The 21,913-nt window shown below is 47.4% G+C and overlaps 1 protein-coding gene across 3 annotated transcripts in view; it reads left to right on the top strand.

The window, feature by feature from the left end:
- Positions 1-21,913, top strand: part of DISC1 (DISC1 scaffold protein) — a 348,316-nt gene that overhangs the window by 260,814 nt on the left and 65,589 nt on the right. For all 3 annotated transcript variants that reach the window (XR_010839017.1, XM_059052842.2, XM_067025721.1), the window contains one exon: positions 17,225-17,285. Coding sequence is in view for 2 of the 3 variants with exons in the window: in XM_059052842.2 (XP_058908825.2) it covers positions 17,225-17,285 (61 nt within the window). In the remaining variant the exon portion in view is untranslated. The remainder of the gene's footprint in view (positions 1-17,224; positions 17,286-21,913) is intronic.

The raw sequence follows: 21,913 nt of genomic DNA, 5'->3' as shown, positions 1-21,913 counted from the left end.
TGTGTGTGTGTGTGTGTGTGTGTGAAGGCAGTTGTAGATCCCCGGTAATTCTTTTATTGTGCCAGGCCATCCTTTCCAGCATTCTTGGCAGTGTCCAGTCATGGTGACACTTAGGGACACTTCGTCCTTCATTTGCTTCTGTAGACCCTGCCCTTCCGGAGATCCTGCTACTTCTCTGGCCACTCCATCTTTGTCATATTTCCCAGCTCCTCCTTCTCTGCCCATCATTTTAAGGTTTTGTTCCATTTGGGATTCCGTCCCCAGCTACCTTTTCTTGCCATGCTACGTGGCTGGCATACTAGGTAGAATAATGGCCCCAAAGATATCCACTCCCTGGTCCCCAGAATCTATGAATATGTGATGTTACAAAGGGCTTTGCAGACATGATTGAGGTTAAGGATCTTGAGGAAGGGAGAGTGTCCTGGATCATAAAGAGGGGCCCAGTCTAATCATAAGTGCCTTTGAAAGCAGAGGCCTCTCTCGGCTGGAAGCAGAGGAGAGATGAGGCAGAAGGGGAGGTGGAGAAACCTGAGGTAGGAAATGACCTGGCACGGGGTTGCTGGCTTTGAGGCTGGAAGGAGGGGGCCGTGCGCTGGGGAACGTGGGCAGCGTCTAGAAGCCAAGACCCACTCCTGGCTGGGTCTCTATCCTCCACCTCGTGAATTCCTGCCCCTCACGACCACCTTCTGTTGGGCAACTCCACTTGGATATCTTAAAGACAAGTCCGGCTCTACATGTTGGAAAGTGAACTTAATTTTCTGTCCTCCCAAACCTTTTTTTTCTGGTGCTGTCCGTTGCCAGTTCACCAAGCCAGAGCCCTGGCATCAGGCTGGTCCTTTTCTCTTGTTTTACTCTTCTTGTAGTCTCACCTCTGCCGGGTCTTTGTTGTACTGTCACCGTCTCAAGGAGGTCTCCCCTGACCACCTTATTTACAACGGCAGCCCTCGCCTGTTACACGGGTGGTCCCTTTTCCCTTAGCAGCAGCTGCCGTATCATACTTACTTCTTTGCTTCTCTCCCCACTTGGAACGTAAGCTCCATGTCTGTTTTATTTTATTCATTCTATTTAAGCAATAACCCAATGGTTCCCAAATAGCAGGCACCGCTTTAAGCATTTTTACAAATACCCACTTATTTCACGCTCCTTTTTCACTGTGGTGTTTCTAGCTTGGATGACAGTGCCTGGCACCGAGTGCCTGCTCGGTGTGCAGTAGCTGAGTGAATGAATGAATGAATTGATTCAACCTAACACTGAATCCTGTCAATTCTATTTTCTTAATATTTTTGATATCAGCCCGCCTTTATCCATCCCACAAGCACTTTCTGGTTCCAGGCCTCTTGCATTTCAGCAGCACTATTCCATTGGTCCTCTTACACCTAATGCCACCCACCTACAAGCCACTCTGTACATTGCAGCCAGTGTAATGGACTAGGAACCCGGGCCCACGATGCTTCTTGGTAGACGCTTGAACGGCCCTTCTTGACGTGCTTTCTCCATCTTCATTTCTCACCCTCCCCTCCTTCTTTACACTTCGATCTTCAGTGGCCCCAACATCCAGTTTCCCAGCTATGCCTATTTCCCTGCTCCCTGCCCATCCCTCCTACTTCTGCTTGGCTACCCCCCCTCCCCGTGACACCTCCGTGCTCTCCACCACGTGAAGTGCCTGCCTTTCGCTCACCAGCTAGTCTGTCCTGGCCCCTCCCCACGTGCTGTAAAGACCCCTTTACCTGTGCTATCCTCTTGATAGTTCACAAGGTTCTTGAGGCACTGGGCTGGAGAGCGGGGTCTCCTTCAGCACCTAGCACACCGGCTGGCACCTAGCAGGGGCTCAGTAGGTACCCGCGAGCCCGTGAATTGGCTTCTTGAGGCTGGGTGAGCCCAGGCCAGGCGCCCTCGCCCGCCAGAGGGCCGCTTGCTCAGCCGGGATCAATTTGCAGGCGCAATTATACGTGTAAATGCATCTTTAGTGTTCTGCCTTAGGACCCAGTTTTTGAAAATTAGATTTTGAATGTCCCATCCTCCTCACTCGCATCGTTTGCTTCTAGAGAGTGAGTGCATAATTTAAAATGAAAGGCATAGAAAATTGGACTCACTTAGTTTACTTTATTTGAAACCCATGTTAGGCGATTTGTAAATTCTCATGGATCCTGTGCTCCTCAGGCTGTGCGTGAGAGGGAGGAGAGGGAGGGCCCTCAGAAGCTGTTAGAGGTGTTATTGCACTCGTAGTGCCTTCGGTTTTCACGCTTAGCATTTGCCCCAAATACAAAGACTGAAAATCAGAGCCAGCCTCAACATTGGCTGCATTCCGTCCTCAACTGTGACAAGGGGCCATGGCCGGCCTGCACCCTGAGTCCTGGAAGGAGTTTTGACCTTCTGTCTTCTACTTCCCCGTCGACACTCTCCCATTTCCACTGTGCCCACTGCACTGGGAGCAGATGAAGATGAGAGCGTTAGCACGGGGCCTGAGGCCCCAGTTTACAAACACTGCTCACTTAAGCATCCTTGTGAACAGGTTGGTGGCTGGGGGCTCTTCCTCACCCACGGTCCTGAATCCCTGCTCTCGGGTTAGGAGTGGGTACCAAACCTTCCGATTTCACATAGATTTCTACCTGCAGCTGCTCTGCACACCTGGGGTGTGAGTTAGAGACTCCTTGCAGCCGGGAGGTGCTGCGTGTTGACACTGAAATCCAGTGTGTAAGGCACCAGTGTCTCCTAACGCCCGGCATACAGCCGGCTTGCCGGCTTTCCCCGAGGATGCCAAATGCTCAGCGCCCGTGCTCATGACCAGGATGTCTTCCCCACGTGCCCTTCTCGGCTTTACAGAGCAAGAATGGGACTCAGCAGCAAGGCCAGGAACATGAAATCGGACACGCTTTGTAATCGAGTGAACACATAATCTAACTAACAGACACATAGCGGACTTCCCTGGTGGCGCGGTGGTTAAGAATCCGCCTGCCAGTGCAGAGGACACGGGTTCGAGCCCTCGTCTGGGAAGATCCCACATGTCGCGGAGCAAGTAAGCCCACGTGCCACAGCTGCTGAGCCTGCGCTCTAGGGCCCGCGTGCTGCAACTACTGAGCCTGCGTTCTGCAACTACTGAAGCCTGGGTGCCTAGAGCCCGTGCTCTGCAACAAGAAAAGTCACCTCCATGAGAAGCCCACGCACGGCGACAAAGAGTAGCCCCTGTATGCAGCAACTAGAGAAAAGCCCACGCGCAACAACGAAGACCCAACACAGCCAAAAAAACCAAAAACCAAAACCAAACACATAGCGGGAACCCACGGTGGGGTGCGGTCCTCCTGAACTTGAATTCTAATGGGAGGGACAGAAAAATGAAAACCAAAAACAACCTGTGAATGAACCCACAAATAAAATAGTTAGAAGAGAGAAGCTCTAAGGCCTGCAGAGGCGACAATCTGGGGTCAGGGGGAAAATAACCGAGTGGCAAATAGCCAATGGCTGGCTGTAGGGGGAGAGCCCTCGAAGGCAGTGACATTTAGGCGGAGGCTTAAAGGAAAAGAAAACTGCCCCTGCAGGGAGTGCAGGGGAGGAGCATGCCAGGCGAGGATGAGGAAGGAGCCCGGTGTGTTGGTGAGGCCAGACGTGGGTGGAGGGGGTGAGTGGACGAGATGCGGATAGGGCGCTATCCGGAGGGTTTGTGCTTTGCTCCAAGGGCAAAGAGAAGCCAACGCAGCATGTTAAGCCACACTTTGTGGGCTCTCTCTCCAGTGAGAAGGGCCCATGTGAAGAGGGGGGGTGGAGACCCACTGTAGCGGTCTGGAGGAGGGAGAACTCGTGGTCTCCATCCGAGTTCTGCATTCAGCCTCCTCTGCCTTCCAGCTCTACTGCGTGGAAATGGAAAATGCAGTAGCCAGACGTGCCAAACCTTGGTTCAGGGCACCGTGTTGGGGCCGCAGAGGCACAGCCAGGGTGGGCATTCCCAGCCCCCAACTCACTACCCCTGTGCTGAGCCCCCTACACTGTCTCTGTGCCAGATGCCCCCCCCCCCCCGCCGTCTCATAACACACATTCTTGCCCAGGCTCTGGGAGATCAAGTATCACATTCCCTGTCGGCTGTCTTGATAAGGCTGAAATCCAGCTCTTTCACAGTGTTGTGTTGGGAGCTGATAAAGCCTGTCTCTTTCTTTCCCCTTGTCCGTTATAGAATTAACTGCAAATGTTGGTGACAGCAGGCTTATGAGTAGTACCTGCGGGGCTGGGGCAGAGACACAGCACGAGGCGCAGATACTGTAGATCTGGATACTTAAAGCTGTGAATCAGTCTAGTGAATGGCTAAATACGGCGTGTTCTATTGTCTTAACCTGAGGTTTAACATGTAGGGTTTCTTATGATTCAGGTATAGTGAGGCCAAAACAGATCAGGAGACCACTGCTATTGAGAAGGCAGTTTGTTGCTCACAGCTCCCTAGAGAAGGGGGCGCACCATGTCACGGGAGGGCCACAGGGGGAAGCGCCAGGCTCTGTTGGGAGGCGGAGGAAGGGGGAAACGTGCCCAATTGCCTTCACTGTGGTTTCCCTGAGAAGCGATGGGCAGGGCCAGTCAGACTGGCTGGTTTGAGTCATTTCAGGGCTCTGGGGCGTAGGAGCTGTCCCTAGCTGTCTGGTACCTGGCCTGGGTGATTAGGGCTGGGGGAGAGTGGCCTGGAGGGTGACAGAAGAGATAGTGGGGCATGTGCTCTCAGGGATGTCTGCTTTGCATATTAGATAGGCTTGCTCTCAGGGGAGTCGTTTTCTCTCTCTAGGAACTGGCCAGCCCTGGGGAGGGGCAGTCCCTCCAGGGTCAGCAAGGCTCAGGTGTCAAAGTATCTTAAAATGCAGAAAATAAAAAAATATGATGCATACACTTGACAGATATAACTCTAACGGCTAGGAGACCAGGTGGGAGTTTAGAATTCTCGGAGCCCTTGGATCCTGTGCTGGAAAGCAGAGGGGAGGGAGAGTTGGCTGCAGCCCCCAGCCTCCCCGTCTCTGCCCATCTCTGTCATCTGCCCCCATGAGCTCCTCGCATACAAGCGTGTGGACGGTCCAGCTTGCATGTCCTAGCTCTGGCCACTCCTCTGTGGTGAGGCTCTCCTGCACTACCCTGCCCCCGCTCCTGGAAGGAGAGGCAGCCTCCTCCAGACGCTAAGCATCTTGTGGGAACGTGCAGGTGACGCTCCTGCATGCGTCGTAATGCAATCTTGGCTTCAAGAGTTTGGGAGGATGGGTTGCTTCGGACAGAAGCAAGAGGCTCCATACAGGCTGTTTTGCTGTAAGATTTTATCTTGCCTGGTCCTTCCTCACCTGGCATGTGTTTGTCCTGATGAAGCAGGCATGCAAAGGTTCATATTTTTTTCTCTGTTAATCTTTACAAGCTATTTGTTTTGTTGCCTATGCGTCGTCTGAGCGTGGAAGGAGAGGACAGGCACGTGGGTTTGGCGTTTGGCTTCTGACAAAACTTGGCCTGTGAGCAAGAGGTGCCCAGCCACGTGTGGTCCCATTGTGCGGCCATGTGGGAGTGATTCACGGTCCTGGACGTGGCCACCCTGTGCACGTGTGTTGGGGGTGGAATCTCAGAGCCAACTGCAAACCCACTTCTTCTGCAAAAGGCTTGAGAAAATAAGGCAGTAAGAAAACTGTAGGTAGAGTCTTTCCAAAGCATCTGTAGATAGAAGACTTATCAGAATAATCATTGCATTTCACTGCATCTTAGAGTTTAAATTCACAGGTACCTGGTCTTCTTGGGGTGTATTACTGATATGCCTGAGTCTACCTGCCCTCACGGGGAGGGGCTGGGAGACTGTGAACTGGACCCTGGGGCTGAGTTAGCTGTGCTCATGCCTGGGGGGCGAGTGACATGCACTCATCGGATGGGCAGATTCCAAGTTTTCCACCTCAGGTGTAGTGCTGGCCCCTGTCTGGCCCTTATCTAGGAAAAAAACAAAAAAAAGCCGGCTCACTTTTGGACTTTGTCCCAGCCTGTAAGAGGTTGGGAACGTCTGTGTAGTCCACGTTTAAATGGATTTCATCTGGATTTGCACTGTTTGGGTGCCCGGCAGATCGATCCCTGGAGCAGGGGTGGGCAGGATGCCCGTGGTCTGTGATGCTGGTGGCCTTGTGAATGGCTTAGTGCCGAAGATGGGAGTTGGGGAATCTTCCCTCTTTATTTCACCCTATCACAGCCCCCCTCTCCCCTTCCACATGCGTTGCTTTGTTTGTACTAGAGACTGAACTATAGCCCTGTACTCACATCCTTCTCAGCTCCAGGGAGCCCAAGAGGCCCCCCCGCCCTCCTTCTCAGGCTGGGTTGCATTCGTGTGTCCTCCACTCTCCAGTAATTCACTGTCTGATGACCTCAGTTACTCGGCCTCCTGAGAACCTCTTCTGATTTCTGTCTCATCAGGCTGTCGGTTCCTTGAGAACATACACGTGTCTTACGTCGAGGCTGGCACAGCGCCGGCCCCTGGGACCTGGTGCCTGAGGCGCTGGGCACCTTCTCTGGGCCCATGACTGTGCTGGGCGCTAAGGGTTCAAAGGACGTAGCGTCCATGATTCCGGCAGAGAGGATAGCCGTGCCCAAAATGAGCTGGAAGGCTATATAGGAAGGTGGGAAATGCGTGTAGGAGTCCAGAAAGGGGGAGAACGCGGAAGCAGGGAGCATCTCGGGGGACAGAAAGGCAGAAACACGTGAGGGGGATATTCCAGACAGAGGGGACAGTCGGAGGCTCTGTATTGGCCCAGGTCACCCTCCTGGAGGTGGAGACGGCCTCAGGAGCCGTCAGGACGCCCTCCCCTCCGCCCCTCCTCTGCTGACCGCTGAGTGTCCCCTTCATCCTCCCGCTGCGACTGAAGCCTGGCTGCGGCGGCTGCAGCCCTCGTTCTGGGCCCTGCAAAGGGAAGGGCCTCTTCACTCAGTGCCGCATTGGAAACTCCGGGGCAGGGAGCTTGGCTGTTCCCAGCCCTGTCCCCTCAGTGGAGGGCAGGCTGCTGGGAAGCAGGTGAGGGCTAGGACCTGCTAGCGGGGGGCTGGGTTGAAGATGATCAGCCCCCAGAGGGAAGGGTGTCGGGCAGGGAGCCCCCGTGCCGGAGGAGGGGGACGTGGGTGTGATTCACGTAAGCAGACGGGTTGATGTTAAAATCTTCCCCTCTCCCTCCCCGGCGCCACCCTGCCAAAATCTGCTGGGCGCAAGTGATGTCCCAAGACGGTGCAGCAGAGCATCTTCAGCATGGGATACGCCGTGTTGTTGGGGATCTGATCAGCTTAACACGGTCTGGTCCTTGCCCTGGAGCACAATCTGAGTTTCCCCACCCACGTTCCGGGATCTCTCTTCCAAGGGCAATAGCTCAGACAGACCGTCAGACTAGGATGGTTTTGTGTCAGATAGAGAGATTCCAGCTTCAAGCCTTTAATGGATGTAAAGCCTCTGCTTTAGAGGGAAAAGTAAATTCTTTCCTTCTGTGAAATGAGGATTTCCTTCAGTGAAATTCATAAGTTATGTTCCCTAACAATTGGGCAGCAGTATTGTGCATTTGAAAACACATAGACTCTGGAATAAAACCGAATGAACCTTTATTTTTTATTTACTCCTGGAATGAACTTTTTTCAGCCTGTCTCCTTATCCTCAGAAGGGATTTAGGGAGTTACCATGAGAGTTAGAGATAATTCTCATAATTAATAACGTACACAACTGAAAGCATCACACCGACAGCTAGTGTGAGCTCACTCTCCTTAGCTTGAGAAGATCAAGGTCGAGGGGGAGGGATAGATTGGGAGTTTGGGATTGGCATATACACACTACTATATATAAAATAGATAATCAACAAGGACCTACCATATAGCACAGGGAACTCTACCCAGTATTCTGTAATAACTTAAATGGGAAAAGAATCTGAGAAAGTATAACTGAAATCACTTTGCTGTGCACCTGAAACTAACACAACATCGTAAATCAACCGTACTCCGATATAAAATAAAAATTAAAAAACAAAAGATCAAGTGTGCATTTGGGCTTAAAATGTTTTTAATACTAGTTGTTTAAGAAAATAGCGTTCCACTTTAAAAAATAAAGTCCCCAATTCTATTCCTTGTCTGCCTTTTGAAAAGAACGAAGAGAAGTAAGTCATGTGGGCATGTGTGAGGTGTGCGTGTCTTTGAGGGAAGGGAGGAGAAAGAATCACAGAACGTGAGTGTATAGTCTCAACTGGACACTCCCAGGCAAAACCAGTAAATAGACATTTTAAGCAACTTACAAAATATTGTAAATGGGTCTCCAGGTCACAGCTCTTTCAAGGATACGTGCTAGGAAGCAAGAAAGCAAACCAAAGGCCTGCTGTCATCAGGGAAAGCTGGGGAATCGGTGGGGGCGCGTGGCTGGTGAGGGTGTGTGAGTGAGGGGAGCTGCGGAGGGAGGCTGCATGGAACTGACAGTGTTAGCTTTTTTCCGACTAGTTTTCCATACCGTGTGCCCTTTGATTTTCTTATTGTCATTGAATAGTGCTGATTTATAGGCTGTGTGCTTCAAGGACACGGGGAGATTGCATGTAGGGGCAGGTTTGAACAGGGAAGGTGAGAATTACTGTATCAGATGATACCCAATTAACTGGTGACAAGCACAGCAGGTCATATTGGAAGTGGGGCTATATCTGTTACGTAGAGCAAGCGCTTACGATCTAGTTAATGTTTTTAAACCTCGGGGAGCTTCCTTCCTCACTCTCCTCCCTTTCCTCCTGCCCACGATCTCTCCCCATCTAAGCAGGCGTGGTTTCTACTGACATGAGTGACCGGGCTAAGTCCCCGAGTTGCACTCTGGGTTCAAGGGTGACAGGGCAGGGCTTCTCGCGGGGCAGCTGCAGCCAGACGCCGTCACACAGCACAGAACGGTAGGAAGCGGTAGCATAAACATCAACACTGCTAGGAATAATTGCTTTTCCTTTCTTCACGGACAACTGAATCATGTTAGGATGCTCCACTTCTGGAAAGGCTTTCCCGCTCTCTGCCTTTGAAGTTACCCTAACAGGACAGCCCCACTCACCTTGCCCAAAGGAGAAAATCTGGACGCATTGTTAATCTCTACTTCCACTTCCGAGAGTGGCCGTGACAGTGGTGATGGAGGCTTAGAGCCCATGCTTTGGGACATTTGGAGCTGCCCATCTCCTGTAACTACCTCATCTTCCCTTGGTGTGGGATCATGTGCTACACCGAGTAATCTACGTGTAAGCTTAGGGAAAAATGATTCAGAAATTATTGGGAAGGTAAAATGATACGGCATTAAATGCCTGATATTCTAAAACGCAAATCTTATTTTATGTGCAACTGCTGTTTTGGATTATGCACGCCTCTTCCGGCTTCAGCCAGCGTGGAAAATCCTTTAAGATCTCTGCTCAGTCACTTCCGCTGGGACTCATGTTTTATCCCCTCAAGCTGGGCTGGATCACCTTCCGCGATGCTCCCAGAGTGACCGCTGCTTTACGTTTCTATCATGGGACCAAACGCATTGCTTTTATTAGCTATCTATTTGTGTGACTGTCACCAAACCTGGTTTTCTCCAGGCTAAGGGCAGCATCACGTTCATGTGTGAAGCTGCAGTGCCTAATGCAGAACCTGGCATGCGGTGGGCATTTCAGAAACATTAGATAGATGTAAGAATGAGAGTCAGATACAACCTCAAAGAGAGGCCTGCTCTTTGTTAGTGTTTATTAATTCTGTAGGACCCATATCTGATAATTCTTCTTCTCTCTGCAAATCTCTTACCAACCTCAGAGAGAATTAACAGCACCACACAGAATGATGTCCTACCGATGAGACGTGAGTCCATATTGCTGATCTAGTGATGGTGTGTTCATTTGGTTCCAACCCTAGCAGATATGCACTGACAAGTCTAAAGCCTAGGAAGGATTATATCCTGTTTAATTCAGGATCTCTCTCTTGAGAGTTCTTCGTAAATGACCACTACACATAGTGATGGCAGAAAAATGCTGTAAACAACTCTATAGGGGCAAACAAAAAATCTTGTAAAACCACATGAATTTGACATCTTATTATTGGGAGGAATGACCCAACCTGAATATAAGCCTGGGAAAATTAGTAATCATTTTCTCATTGCAAACTACTTTGAAATCACCTTGGCTTATACAATACATATAGATACACACACACACACACACGTATACGTATATGTACACACGTATATATGTGATATATGATATAAATATATGACACAATGGTAATGTATTTTATGCTGATATGTTAGCAGATATATGATATAAATATATGACACAATGGTAATGTATTTTATGCTGATATGTTAGCAGATATATGATATAAATATATGACACAATGGTAATGTATTTTATGCTGATATGTTAGCAGATATATGATATAAATATATGACACAATGGTAATGTATTTTATGCTGATATGTTAGCAGATATATGATATAAATATATGACACAATGGTAATGTATTTTATGCTGATATGTTAGCAGATATATGATATAAATATATGATACAATGGTAATGTATTTTATGCTGATATGTTAGCAGATATATGATATAAATATATGACACAATGGTAATGTATTTTATGCTGATATGTTAGCAGATATATGATATAAATATATGACACAATGGTAATGTATTTTATGCTGATATGTTAGCAGTATTCTTCCCCACAGTTTACAAGCTATTAGGTTTCCATTTGTTGGTGGCTGTTTTGTAATTGTCAGTGCTCTTTGTAACTCTGACTTTTTACAGCAGTCTTTGGCCTCTCCTGAATTTATTGCCTTTGAACACCTGCTTCATTTTGCTGGCAGCTGAAATTTCACATGCATTTATTCAGTGTGCATTTCCTCGCTCCTATTATTTAAAATTGAGGTTGTGTTCTATAACAGTGAGCTCTGGGACTGTCCTCACTAGCTGTGTGAGCTAAAGATCCTCACTGCCCCTTTGTTTTTCTAACTGCAAAATGGGGATAATAATAACTGCTTCATAGGTACTATTATTGTGTGGCATTTAGAGCAGATGTTTTGAACAGTACCTGACATGTAGGAAGTGCTCAATAAAATGTTAACTAGATTGATGTCATTAATTTGATATCAAGTATTTCTGCATCTTGGGTTTCCAAGTGACAGTCAAGATCACTTTGGTACCAGCAAGGGTTCAGGCTGGTATTTCCATCTTCAGTGTAAAATTTGAGTTGTGTAGCACCTCCTATAACAGATTCTGACAGATTTCAAGGTCATACAGTCTTGTTCCATCCCACCTACGAAGACAATCCAACTGCAAGTCCATTTTTTCCATGTTGTTGCCCTACCTGGCTCTTTGTTAGTGCTACTTTACTACTCCATCTCCTCCTGTGGTTTAATTACCCAGGTAAACAGAAGTCCTTCCATTAACTCAAACGGAAGAATAATACTTCAGATGTTCAAAAGTTTCTCAGAATTCTAAAATTTCTCCTCTGTCTTTCACATCTTCCTTCTGGAAGATTTCACTAATGGGTGTTCGTCTTGTCTAAATCTACCTTTGAAATCTGCTGACGTATTTTCATAAAACGAGGTCAGACCGCACTTGGTACTTAGGTTATTTTAGAAAAATGTCAATAAAATGGCTAATGTTAGACAAAATTTGTGATTGATGCTAAACTGATGAGGTCCCTTAGGCTTCCATTTTCAAATTTGAGATCATCTTGTACCGATCTCGTGATGCTGCCTTATTAATTGAGGGTGGTGGGGCTGAAGTTCTTTGGAACCACTGCTTCATTCAATCTGAAGGCAAGGCTGCCTGGGTGTTACTCATTCCCTGTACTATTATCATGACAAATACTGCTGTCCTTTTATTATGCAAACAAAGGATCTAATGCAATGAAACCTAGTTAGACCTGCTTCTACTTAACATCCTCCTATCTTCCTAGTTTATCCTGAAAAGGATATTGCTGGGTAGCTTGGTAATTTTTTTTTTTTTTTTCATTAGACTCATAGGGATATTTTTGGATTATCACTTATGATAAAGACTTATGGAAAACGTTGCTATGCACTCCCAGGAGAAATCAATGTTAGCGTCTGGCCCTACAGCGCTCTCTGGGCTCCTTGAGGCCGTATCTCTATTATACTTAATAGTGCCTAGCGTAGTGTCTTGCATGAAGTAGGACCCAGATTCCATTCCTGGAACGTTGATTTGTGTCTGTGCCATGCACTCCCATAAATGTTTTCGCAGATTTACTGCATTTAATGATCAATCAGTTCTTGTTTAACTGGATTCCTAAAACTATATGAACTCCATTCTGATATTTTGGCCCGATTCTGGATATCAGATTCTCTTAGCATGTGGGGAGGAGGGGAAGTGTTCCTACCTTTTGCACATCAGGATGCTTGGTGACCCCTGGTCTCCTTTTCCCTTTAGCACTCAGCTTCCCTTGGTACCATCCTTGGTTCTTGGAATCTTGCCTCACCACCACTACCATTCTCTGGCTCCCTGCTCTAAGATGTTGGGGAGAGGAGGGAAGAGGAGGGATGGTGCTAAGGGAAGAAAGGATGTGCTGTGTTCTCAGTCAGTGTCTCTTTGGGCCTATCTCTTAGGAAGTTGCATATCTCGTAGGAAGTTAAAAACCTAAACTCCCCGTCTATGGTCTGGGTCTCTCTGGAAGGTTGTGAGTCAACCCAGGAATATGTGAGCAAGACTGGCCTGGGAGATGAGTCAGGATCCAGAGAAGGCAATCAACACAGCATCCTCTGCAGATGGCAGCCTCTGGGCCAGTGGACAAGATGTTCCTGTCTGGGTCTAGCAGGTCACTAACTGGAGCATCAAGTGCTTAGATGACTCAAGTATTTAGTGTCCGATTTCTTAACAAAATCATTCATAGGGTGTGCCTCTGGATTATCTTAAACATGAGAATATGGCTGTCGTGTCCTCAAGGGAGGTACTATGAATTTTTGTCCCTTGTATTAAAGGTGCTATCACGATATAATCATAGTTATATGGGATCACCAAGGGCTTCTTAAGCTACTCTAACTCCCTGCGTGATGACATCTCGTCACCTTGCTTCAGTCGCCAGGGTCTTCTGAGTGCCCATCTGCAGCCCAGACCTTCTCTAGACTCATATATCCAACTCTATACTTGCCAGTCCTTCTGGATGTCTAATAAACGTAAATTTATCGTATCCAAAATTGGACTCTTTTTAAAAGGTTTTTGATTGCTTTTATTTTCTCCAGCTTTATTGAGGTATAATTGACAAATAGCATTGTGAGATAATGTGTACGTGATCATGATGTTTGATACACATGGTGAAAGAGTTTCCCCACATCAGGTTAATTAACACATCCATCACTTCACATATTTATCTTTTTTTTTTTGGTGGGGGGGGGGACATTAGAGTTCTACTTTCTTAGCAAATTTCAATCCACAATTGAACTGCTTGTCTCCCCAAATGGGGTTCACCGCTATCTTCCCTTCTCGGTTGATGGCGACTCTGTTTTTATTTCAGTTGCTCGGGACAGAAACCTTGTAGTCATTCTTGACGTGGCTCTTTTTCACACATGCAAATCCAATCCGTCAGGAACTCCTGTTGTTTCTATTTTTTAAAGTGTACCTAAAATCTGCCTCTTATCGCCGCCTCCTGCTGATGCCCTGGTCTCAGTCCCCATCACCTCAGCAACTCCTACAGTCTGGTCTCAACACAGCAGCCACGAGCCAATTTCTTGCCATTCTTATGCAGTGCTTTCCCATTTCACTCAGAACACCCCAAATCCCGAGATGGCTTTCCAGTTACTACAGCTGTAGAACTACTTATCCCCCCAACTTAATGACTTACAGCCATTTATTATGTGCACAAATTCTGTGAGTCAGGGGTTTCGACAGGGAGCAGCAGGGATGGCTTGTCTCCCTTCCATGATGTCCGGGTCCCTCAGACTGAAAGGCCCAAATCATCTGAAAGCTCGCTCACTCACACACACACACACACACACACACACACACACACACACACACACACACACTCTGCGTATCTGAGCACACCCCTAGCACTGGGTCTTACCTTGCACCTTCTTCAGGATTTTATATGTGAAGAAATTTTTTTTTTTTTTTTTTTTTTTTTTCGGTATGCGGGCCTCTCACTGTTGTGGCCTCTCCCGTTGTGGAGCACAGGCTCCGGACGCACAGGCTCAGCGGCCATGGCTCACGGGCCCAGCCGCTCCGCGGCATGTGGGATCTTCCCGGACCAGGGCACGAACCCGTGTCTCCTGCATCGGCAGGCGGATTCTCAACCACTGCGCCACCAGGGAAGCCCTGAAGAAATTTTTATATAGATGTTTTTCCTTTTTTTTTCCAAAACACTTTATACTTTTTAAAAAGCAATTCCTGGTGGCGTGTGCTTTCAACACTGGCTCCTTCCTGTCCCCAGCCACGTGCTGGGGCTTCTGGGCCCACAGCCCCGCCCAGGGTCTAGTGGAGGCCCAGCAGCAGCCATGGCAGGGTTGACTCTGCTGGGAGCTGCAGGGAGCCAGCCACCCTCTTCCTACCCTACCTCCCAGTAACTACTCCCTGCCCGGGGGCAGCCACTCCCTGGGACTCTGGATGGAGGCACAGATGGATGGAGGGAGCTGTCCCCAGGACCCCACATCCTTCTCTGAGGGGATGCAGGGCATGGATCTGCAGGAGCTGCCCCCTGCAGCTGGCGTTTCTCTCTTGCTCCATGAGCCTGCTTAACTGAATAAAATGTTGTGGCCAAAAAAAAAAAAAAATGTGGGCTGTAGGCTGAGCCCTTCGCCCCAGCGGCCGGGAGCCAGAACAGCTCCGCACGCCCTCTCTTGTGGCTTGGGCTTCCTCATAGCATGGCGGCTGGGTTCCCAGGAGGAGGAGCCAGGCAGGAGCTGGACCCTGGCCTCAGAAGTTAAACAGCATCCTTCCTGCCACACACAGCTGGGGGAACAGTCCTAGCCTGTTCAGATTCAAGCAGAGGGAAATAGGTTTCCCTGTTGGATGGACCGTGGCCAAGTCCTGGAAGAGTGTATGGGGCCAGCAGTATTACCGCGGCTATGTTTGGAAATAGAGTCTGCTGCAGTGGCCTGCGTGATTGGACCTGAGCTGTTTGTCTGCCCTCATCCCTTCTCCCCAGGGAACGTTCTGCTCTGGCCCCATGTTGTTGAGGGCAGACCCCTGCCCTGGCTGGCCCTTCTGTGTCTCTGCCCTTCCTGGCGTGCTTCTTACATGCTTTCCCCGCCATCTCCATGCTTTTACGCAATGTCACCTTCTCAACGAAGCCTACCCGGACCACTCTGCAGTCCCACTCTGATCCCCTTCTCTTGATTTATAATACTTATCACCCCCCTAGTAGCCTATGGAACTTTATCTCTCCTCTTTATTACCTTCCCCTCCAGAACGAAGCACTGCATAGGCAGGAATCTTTATTGGTCCTGCTCACTGGTTTATACCCAGGGCTGAGAACAGTGTGAGTCACATAAATGCATATAGGATGTGAAACAGAGCATGTCTGGTTGGGATATTCTGAATTTGCAGTACTTATTCCAGGTGAGCCAGTGAGATCTCTGCCCTGAAGAACCACATCCCCATGACTAATCCCCATGCTGGCACACGACCTGACTCATAGTAGGAACTGACAACACATACTTAACTGATTTATTTCGAGAAAAAAACTTAGCACACCTTAACTTGTAGCTTAGGCAAGCACAAATCAGTAAGAGATCAACTTAAACAGTTCCTTTCACTGGATGTATCTCTGTTTTAACTATCATCAACGAATTAACCAGAACTTTTGTTGTCATTTCCATCTCAATATTTGGTTGCTTTTCTTTTCTTTCTTTTTTTCTTTTTAACAAAGAGAAAAGTACTAGATTTATTCAAGTATTCTATCAACATTTGTTGAGAAACTAGTACAAACAAATGCTATTCAAAGTACTGGAGATACAGCACTGAGTAAGATAGGATCCCAATTCTTACGGAGCTTACCTTGTAGTGGGAATAAATAGACAATAACAAGCATATAAACAAACAAAAAAAAAACAGGTAGTGGTAAATGTTCTGATGAAAACAAAACAGAGTGGTCTGAGAGTATGGATTAAGAGTAGCTTAATTATTCTTAAAAATTAACTGCAATGCCTTATTAAATAACTTCATGTGACTCCAACTGAAGCAGAATCATCAGTTTAACCGTAGCCTTTTAATAATAGTCTTACTGATTCATTGATAAGGTGTGTTTTCCCCCATCGGAAAGGTCATCAATTTGGCTTTTATATTCTTAGAGCAGTGTTTCCCAGAATGGGATCAATGAAGTACTAGTTCCTGGGAATATTTGGTTGGTACCCCAACTTTTTGAGTGTTCGTGAGCCCTTCGGCACAAATTACCTTTGAGAATGAAGAGGTTGGAATAAAAATAATGGTAAGTATCACAGTGGCCGTAATACCAGTGAGGACAGAAAGGGAACGACATCAGTAGGTTACCGCCACCATCCTCCGGAGACATCTCTGCCGGCCGCTCTTCTGGGGCCGCTAGTCACATCTCGTTCGGGGATCACCTGGAGACCAAGGCACTTTCACCCCTCAGAGGAGGAGGAAACGGAGGGTGTCAGAGCTTGCTCCAAAGGTACCAAATCTCTTTTACGTTAGCAAAGTGCCTCTTTGACCCATTGGGCCATAAGATCATCTATTCCTTCAGTGTTTGGTGGTTATGAGGCGCTGAGTTTACCTCTAGTAGAAGCTGATCTCACAGCTTTGGGAGCTGAGCAGTTGATGTCAGCTCACTGGCTGGATCAGGTTCCTGTTTGTTTTTCAACGGAAGGGTCTGTAATCCTCAGGTACCATTGGTGAGGTTCTCTGGTTAAACCACAGGATGGGGTGTTCTTCTGTCTCTCACTCTTTCCCAAACTCTACAGCCAAGCCTTTGGCTACCAGGTGGAAAAGGTGAGGGGCGCAGAACACAACGGAATCCATGCCAGACACCGGATAAGCTGCCTTTGAAAGCTCGTAGTGAAAGGCATCGTACCCTCAATCCCCGGCTCCGGCTCCGACTCCGGCAGTGCCTGGAGGCCTCAGACCCCTTCCAAAGCATCCCTCCAGGCAAGCCGTCCAATGGATTCGAGTGTTTTCCAATCATAGGATGTTATCATTACTAGCGGCTCAACTGTGATCCTTTGGGTTTTGGCTTTTAGTTGAGCAGTTCCGGGTTTTGTTCAATCTCTGACTCCATTTGCATTAATTTTGGATTTTTGTTTTGCAGAAACCAGTGTGAAGGTGAATACTATGAAGTACATGGAAATGCTTGAGGATAAACTGCACAGGTAGGGATAGTACCTTCTTCATTACAGACTCCATGGCACGTCTGGATTCTTTATGATAACAGAATTTGGTGAAAGCAAAGTAAAAGGCTAGCCAATTTCTGCAATAAATTAACAAAGAAAAACACACAAAAAGGGGTCCTTTGAATCCTGTTTTACAGGATTTTTGTATGGCAAAAATCCTTCTGCACCTGCAGAAGAAGCAGGTGCCATACAAACATCTCCCAGAGCTTTTCTCTTTTTATGAAAAGTAAGTAGATTAAGATGTTGAGGAATGTCCGGGGCGATCACAAGATTGTTTTCATGTTTCTTGAGAAGAAGAAGAAGAATCTTCCTTGGTATGTTAAATTCAGAATTCATGCCTTGGTCTGTCTTTCTCTTCTTTGAAATGTCTGAAGTGGATGTTATGGATTTTGACCCAGCTTTTCTATGTTTTAGAACAATATAAAAATGCACATCTTAGATTCTGTTTTGAATCCTGAATCAAAACAAGTGTGAAAAATTCTTGTGCCTTTTTTTAAAAAAACCCAATTAGGAATTCAGATTTGAGAAACATTAGGGATGCTGCATCGTGTCAAGATGTTTCTGGTTTTTGTGGTCGTGTACTCATGAAAATAAATCCCAGAGCCACTGGGGTCTGTTCCTAATTAAGGAAACAAGTAGGAAAATGTAATATGTGCTTTCCTCCCTGGGACTCATTTAGCTCTATGGAAAATGTTTTGCTACTATCTTGGAAATTGTTAAATAACTCTTTCAACAGGCTAGGCCTTAAACCTTTGTCTGCCAGGATAATGCCATTGGCTAAAATACTGCTTCTCCCTTAAGAGGTGTTAAGGGGGGCTGCCTAGCTGAGCTCTGCTCTACAGGGCAAGTGAGGTGCTGCAGGGTTGATTCTAATGCTTGGAAAGCAAGTTCTTCCAACCACTGACTGGTATTGCCCCGACCCCTGTGCCCTAGATGTGGGGAGGAACCTCAACGAAGGTGGTCTGTAGCAGGTAGGGGGCGAGAGGGCTTGCAGGTAAGAGGCATCCTCTAAGGAAATGTCACTCCTCCGTAGAAAGTAGGGCACTCAGCTGGGTCAGGTGCGCTGCCCTGAGTCTGGTGTCCTCCTCTACCGTGTGTTCTGCCGGGGCAGGTTTCTGCATATCCCTCTTGATCTTAACTCTGCTTACTGTTTTTTTAGCCGTAAGCATCCCACACGCCCTGCGTTCTGTTAGGTGAGTGGGTGGCAGGTTGGAGCTGTAAGACGTGGGTGTAGGTAGAGAAGTGCCCCTTGAAATAGCAGCTCTATCACTTACCAGCTACCTAAGCTCAGGTAAGCATTCACCTTCAATTTCTTTATCTGTAAAAACAGAAGGGTGGGTACCTACCTTCCAGATGTGTGCCTTTCATTATGCACTGTATATAAAGCACTGTCCTAGTCAGCTGTCAGCAAACCTTTGTTCCCGTCACCTCCCGCTGCTTCTGGTGTTTGCTGTCCTGATCGTCAGGACTGGCTGACCAGTCATGCCCAGAACTCATCCTTTTCCCTCCAAGCCAGCTCGCTGTGCTGTGTATGCAGTCCAGGGAATGGCCCCTCCCCTACCTGTTGAGATCCTCCCACCTGGCGCCTGTGTGGTACCAGGACTCACGTTCACTGCCCTTTTCCTCATCTCCCCCTCGGAGTCCGTCTGGAGTCCTGCCACTTAGGCCCCTATAAGAAGCATCCTCCAGCCCACCTGCATTCACCACGCTAGGGTGGGTCTGTCTTCTCTCACTGAATGACCGTGAGGGCTGCTTCTTACATTTTTCTGTGTCCAGTGTTGCCCTTTCCATTCCATTCTCCAGGTGATCTCGAGTGAGCATCTTGAAATGCACATCTGGTCGTCGTGTATCCCCACCATCCGAAGGATAAAGCCTAAATGTCCCACTGCAACTCATGTGTTCTTCCACGTGGCCTCTGTGGGTCCTTCGGAATCAACCATCACCACCCGTCACCGCCCTACTCCAGTCCCACTGATTCTCATATGTTTCTCAATGCCACTGTGGTTTTCTTTTTTTCTAGAGAGAAACTCATTTAGAAGGGAAAATGGTCAAGGGAGTATTGTTCTGGGAAGTATTAGGTTGAACCATGTGAAATTACTGATATCAGACCATTTCGACCTAGAAAAATGGTACTCTCTCACAGTGCAACCCAATATTTAGCGATCTGGAGTAATCTTCAGTAGGTCTGATGCTACGGCCTGAGACGGGCCAGTGTCCTTCCCCACGGCACGCTGGCCCGTGCATGGATGTGCGGGCTCTCACCTCTCCCTTGGCATGTGCCCCTGGGGGCCTCTCCCAGCTCAGCTCTGACCAGCCCTCCATGTGTCTAAGCCTCGTGCATCCTTCAAATTTTAGACGTCTTCTCTTTGAAGCCTTCCATGACTCCCCAGGACTGAGTCATGTGCTTGCAGTGAACTATTCTTCTTGCTTTCAAAGTGCTTCATGTCAGGTGTTGGAAGATCATGTCTGTCTTGTTCAGGATGCATCCTCAGTGATTTGATAGGTCTGAACAGTGTAGGTGACAAACAATATTTGCTGAATGAATGATTGAATGAATGCAGCCAATCTGTAGACAGCCCGGTCTCATTTCCATCACCTCTCCAGCCATGTGGATGCATGACTCACATACGTTCGTTACTTGGGATCCGTCAACAGTCTCCGGGGACCAGGATGGTGGCTGGCCACCAGCCTACTTCCTGAGGGCTCTTTTCCATTGCTGTTTCAAGCTGTGAGGAGGTCTGGCTCAGATGTGTTTGAACTGCTGTGCTGGAACCACCCAAATAGAGAGGAGAGAAGGCAGCAGGTTCTGTAACCCCTGGGCCGTGGGCAGAAGGGCAGACAGAGGCTGGGAACTGCTGCGCCCTGAGGTGCGTGCAGGGGGGTTATTGCTGCCTTGGAGCGGGAGGCCGGCCTGGAGGCGGCGGAAGTGTGGTTAATGTCCGGCTCTCCTTCCTGGGACAGAACTGCCCTCCCCAGCAGGCCTGAAGCATGATGGTGGCACGATCCTGCCTCAGTCATGTTTCTTTTCAAGAGGATCAACATCTTAAAACACAAAAACTGCTCAATTAATACTGCAAGATGTTGGCGAGGGCAAGGTGATAGATGCCGATGGAAACTCTTTGTTATTTTTTTGCACTTTCTGGAGCATCTCTGGGCCTTACGGGGGTTTAGAAGGAGAGTTGCTGAGAACTGAATAAAATGCTTATTTCCCCTTAGAAAGTTGTTGAGGACACACTTGATCATCAGTGCCACAGCGAGATTTGGATCTGGCCAGTCATGATTTTGGAGACAGATCTAAATGACAACAATATCTTTGTTGAGACCTGGAGACTCAAGTACTGAGACAAACTGGGGTGGGTTCAGTGTCTCCCTCTCTATCAAAAAAGTCAAATGAATTAGAAATTAAGAAGTAACTGATGCTCTCAGCAGCTCAGAAGGATCTCCTACACAGTACGGAACAAAAGAGTGGGCAAATATTAAATAGGGGCTTCTAGTATATAGTAAACAAAGATTTGCCTTTTAATAATCTGAGTTATATAAAAAAGGAAATTTCCCTCTAAGTTTGAATGTTCGTAAAAACGTTAACAAGGTTTTTTTTTAAACCATGATTTTATTTGCTATCAAACAATGTTAAGGCTGCCAAATATTTGATGTACTTAAAAGTATCTCGGGCTTCCCTGGTGGCGCAGCGGTTGGGAGTCCGCCTGCCGATGCAGGGGACGCGGGTTCGTGCCCCGGTCCGGGAGGATCCCACGTGCCGCGGAGCGGCTGGGCCCGTGAGCCATGGCTGCTGAGCCTGCGCGTCCGCTTCGCAACGGGAGAGTCCATGGCACTGAGAGGCCCGCGTACCAAAAAAAAAAAAAAAAAAAAGTCAAGGCAGCCTAAGAAGATGTAATGCTCCAGAAATCCATTTGTCTTGACATCAAATCTTAGTGGGATATAATAGAAAAGGGAGAAAAAATCTACTCTTAAAGAGCTTTCTCCACTTCTTCTTATTCCCGAGGTTTATTGTTTCCGGAGGTAGTACTTAAGCATGATATTTTGGCCTTGCTCGTTTTTCCTTACAGCTGAACCTTGCTTGAATTTCTGTTTTTTCAATTATTATTATTTTTTGGTTATATTTGTTCATTTGTTTTATTTTTTACATTCCACATAAAAGTGAAAACATACGGTATTTGTCTTTCTCTGTCTGACTTATATCACTAAGCATAATACCCTCCAGGTCTATACATTTTGCAAATGGCAGAATTTCATTCTTTTTTATGGCTGAGTAATATTCCATTGTATATAGAAGATGTGGTATTTATTTTTTCAAGTATTCGTATTCTCTGGTAGCCATTTTTCTCAAAGAGGCAAAAGGAATATTCAAAAGTCTTGTAGATGGGTTACATTTTTTACTGATCCTATGTTATATCTTGTATCTAACCACTGTACAGGAGAAATTTATTACTGTCTAATGGCCAGCTCACGTCTCTGGCTCATGGGTGCCAAGCCCTCCACCCTAAGGCTCCATTTAAACTCACAGAGTCTCTTGTGTCCATGACTGATGGGAAAATTTCTCTCTTTTTTTCTAGCATTTTTTCTAAGGTTAAACATAAAAACTGCCA

Source organism: Kogia breviceps, chromosome 2, assembly GCF_026419965.1.
Source record: "Kogia breviceps isolate mKogBre1 chromosome 2, mKogBre1 haplotype 1, whole genome shotgun sequence".
In the NCBI taxonomy this organism is placed as follows: domain Eukaryota; kingdom Metazoa; phylum Chordata; class Mammalia; order Artiodactyla; family Physeteridae; genus Kogia; species Kogia breviceps.
Note: the sequence above shows the minus strand (reverse complement) of the source record. Positions and strands in the feature narration are given on the sequence as shown.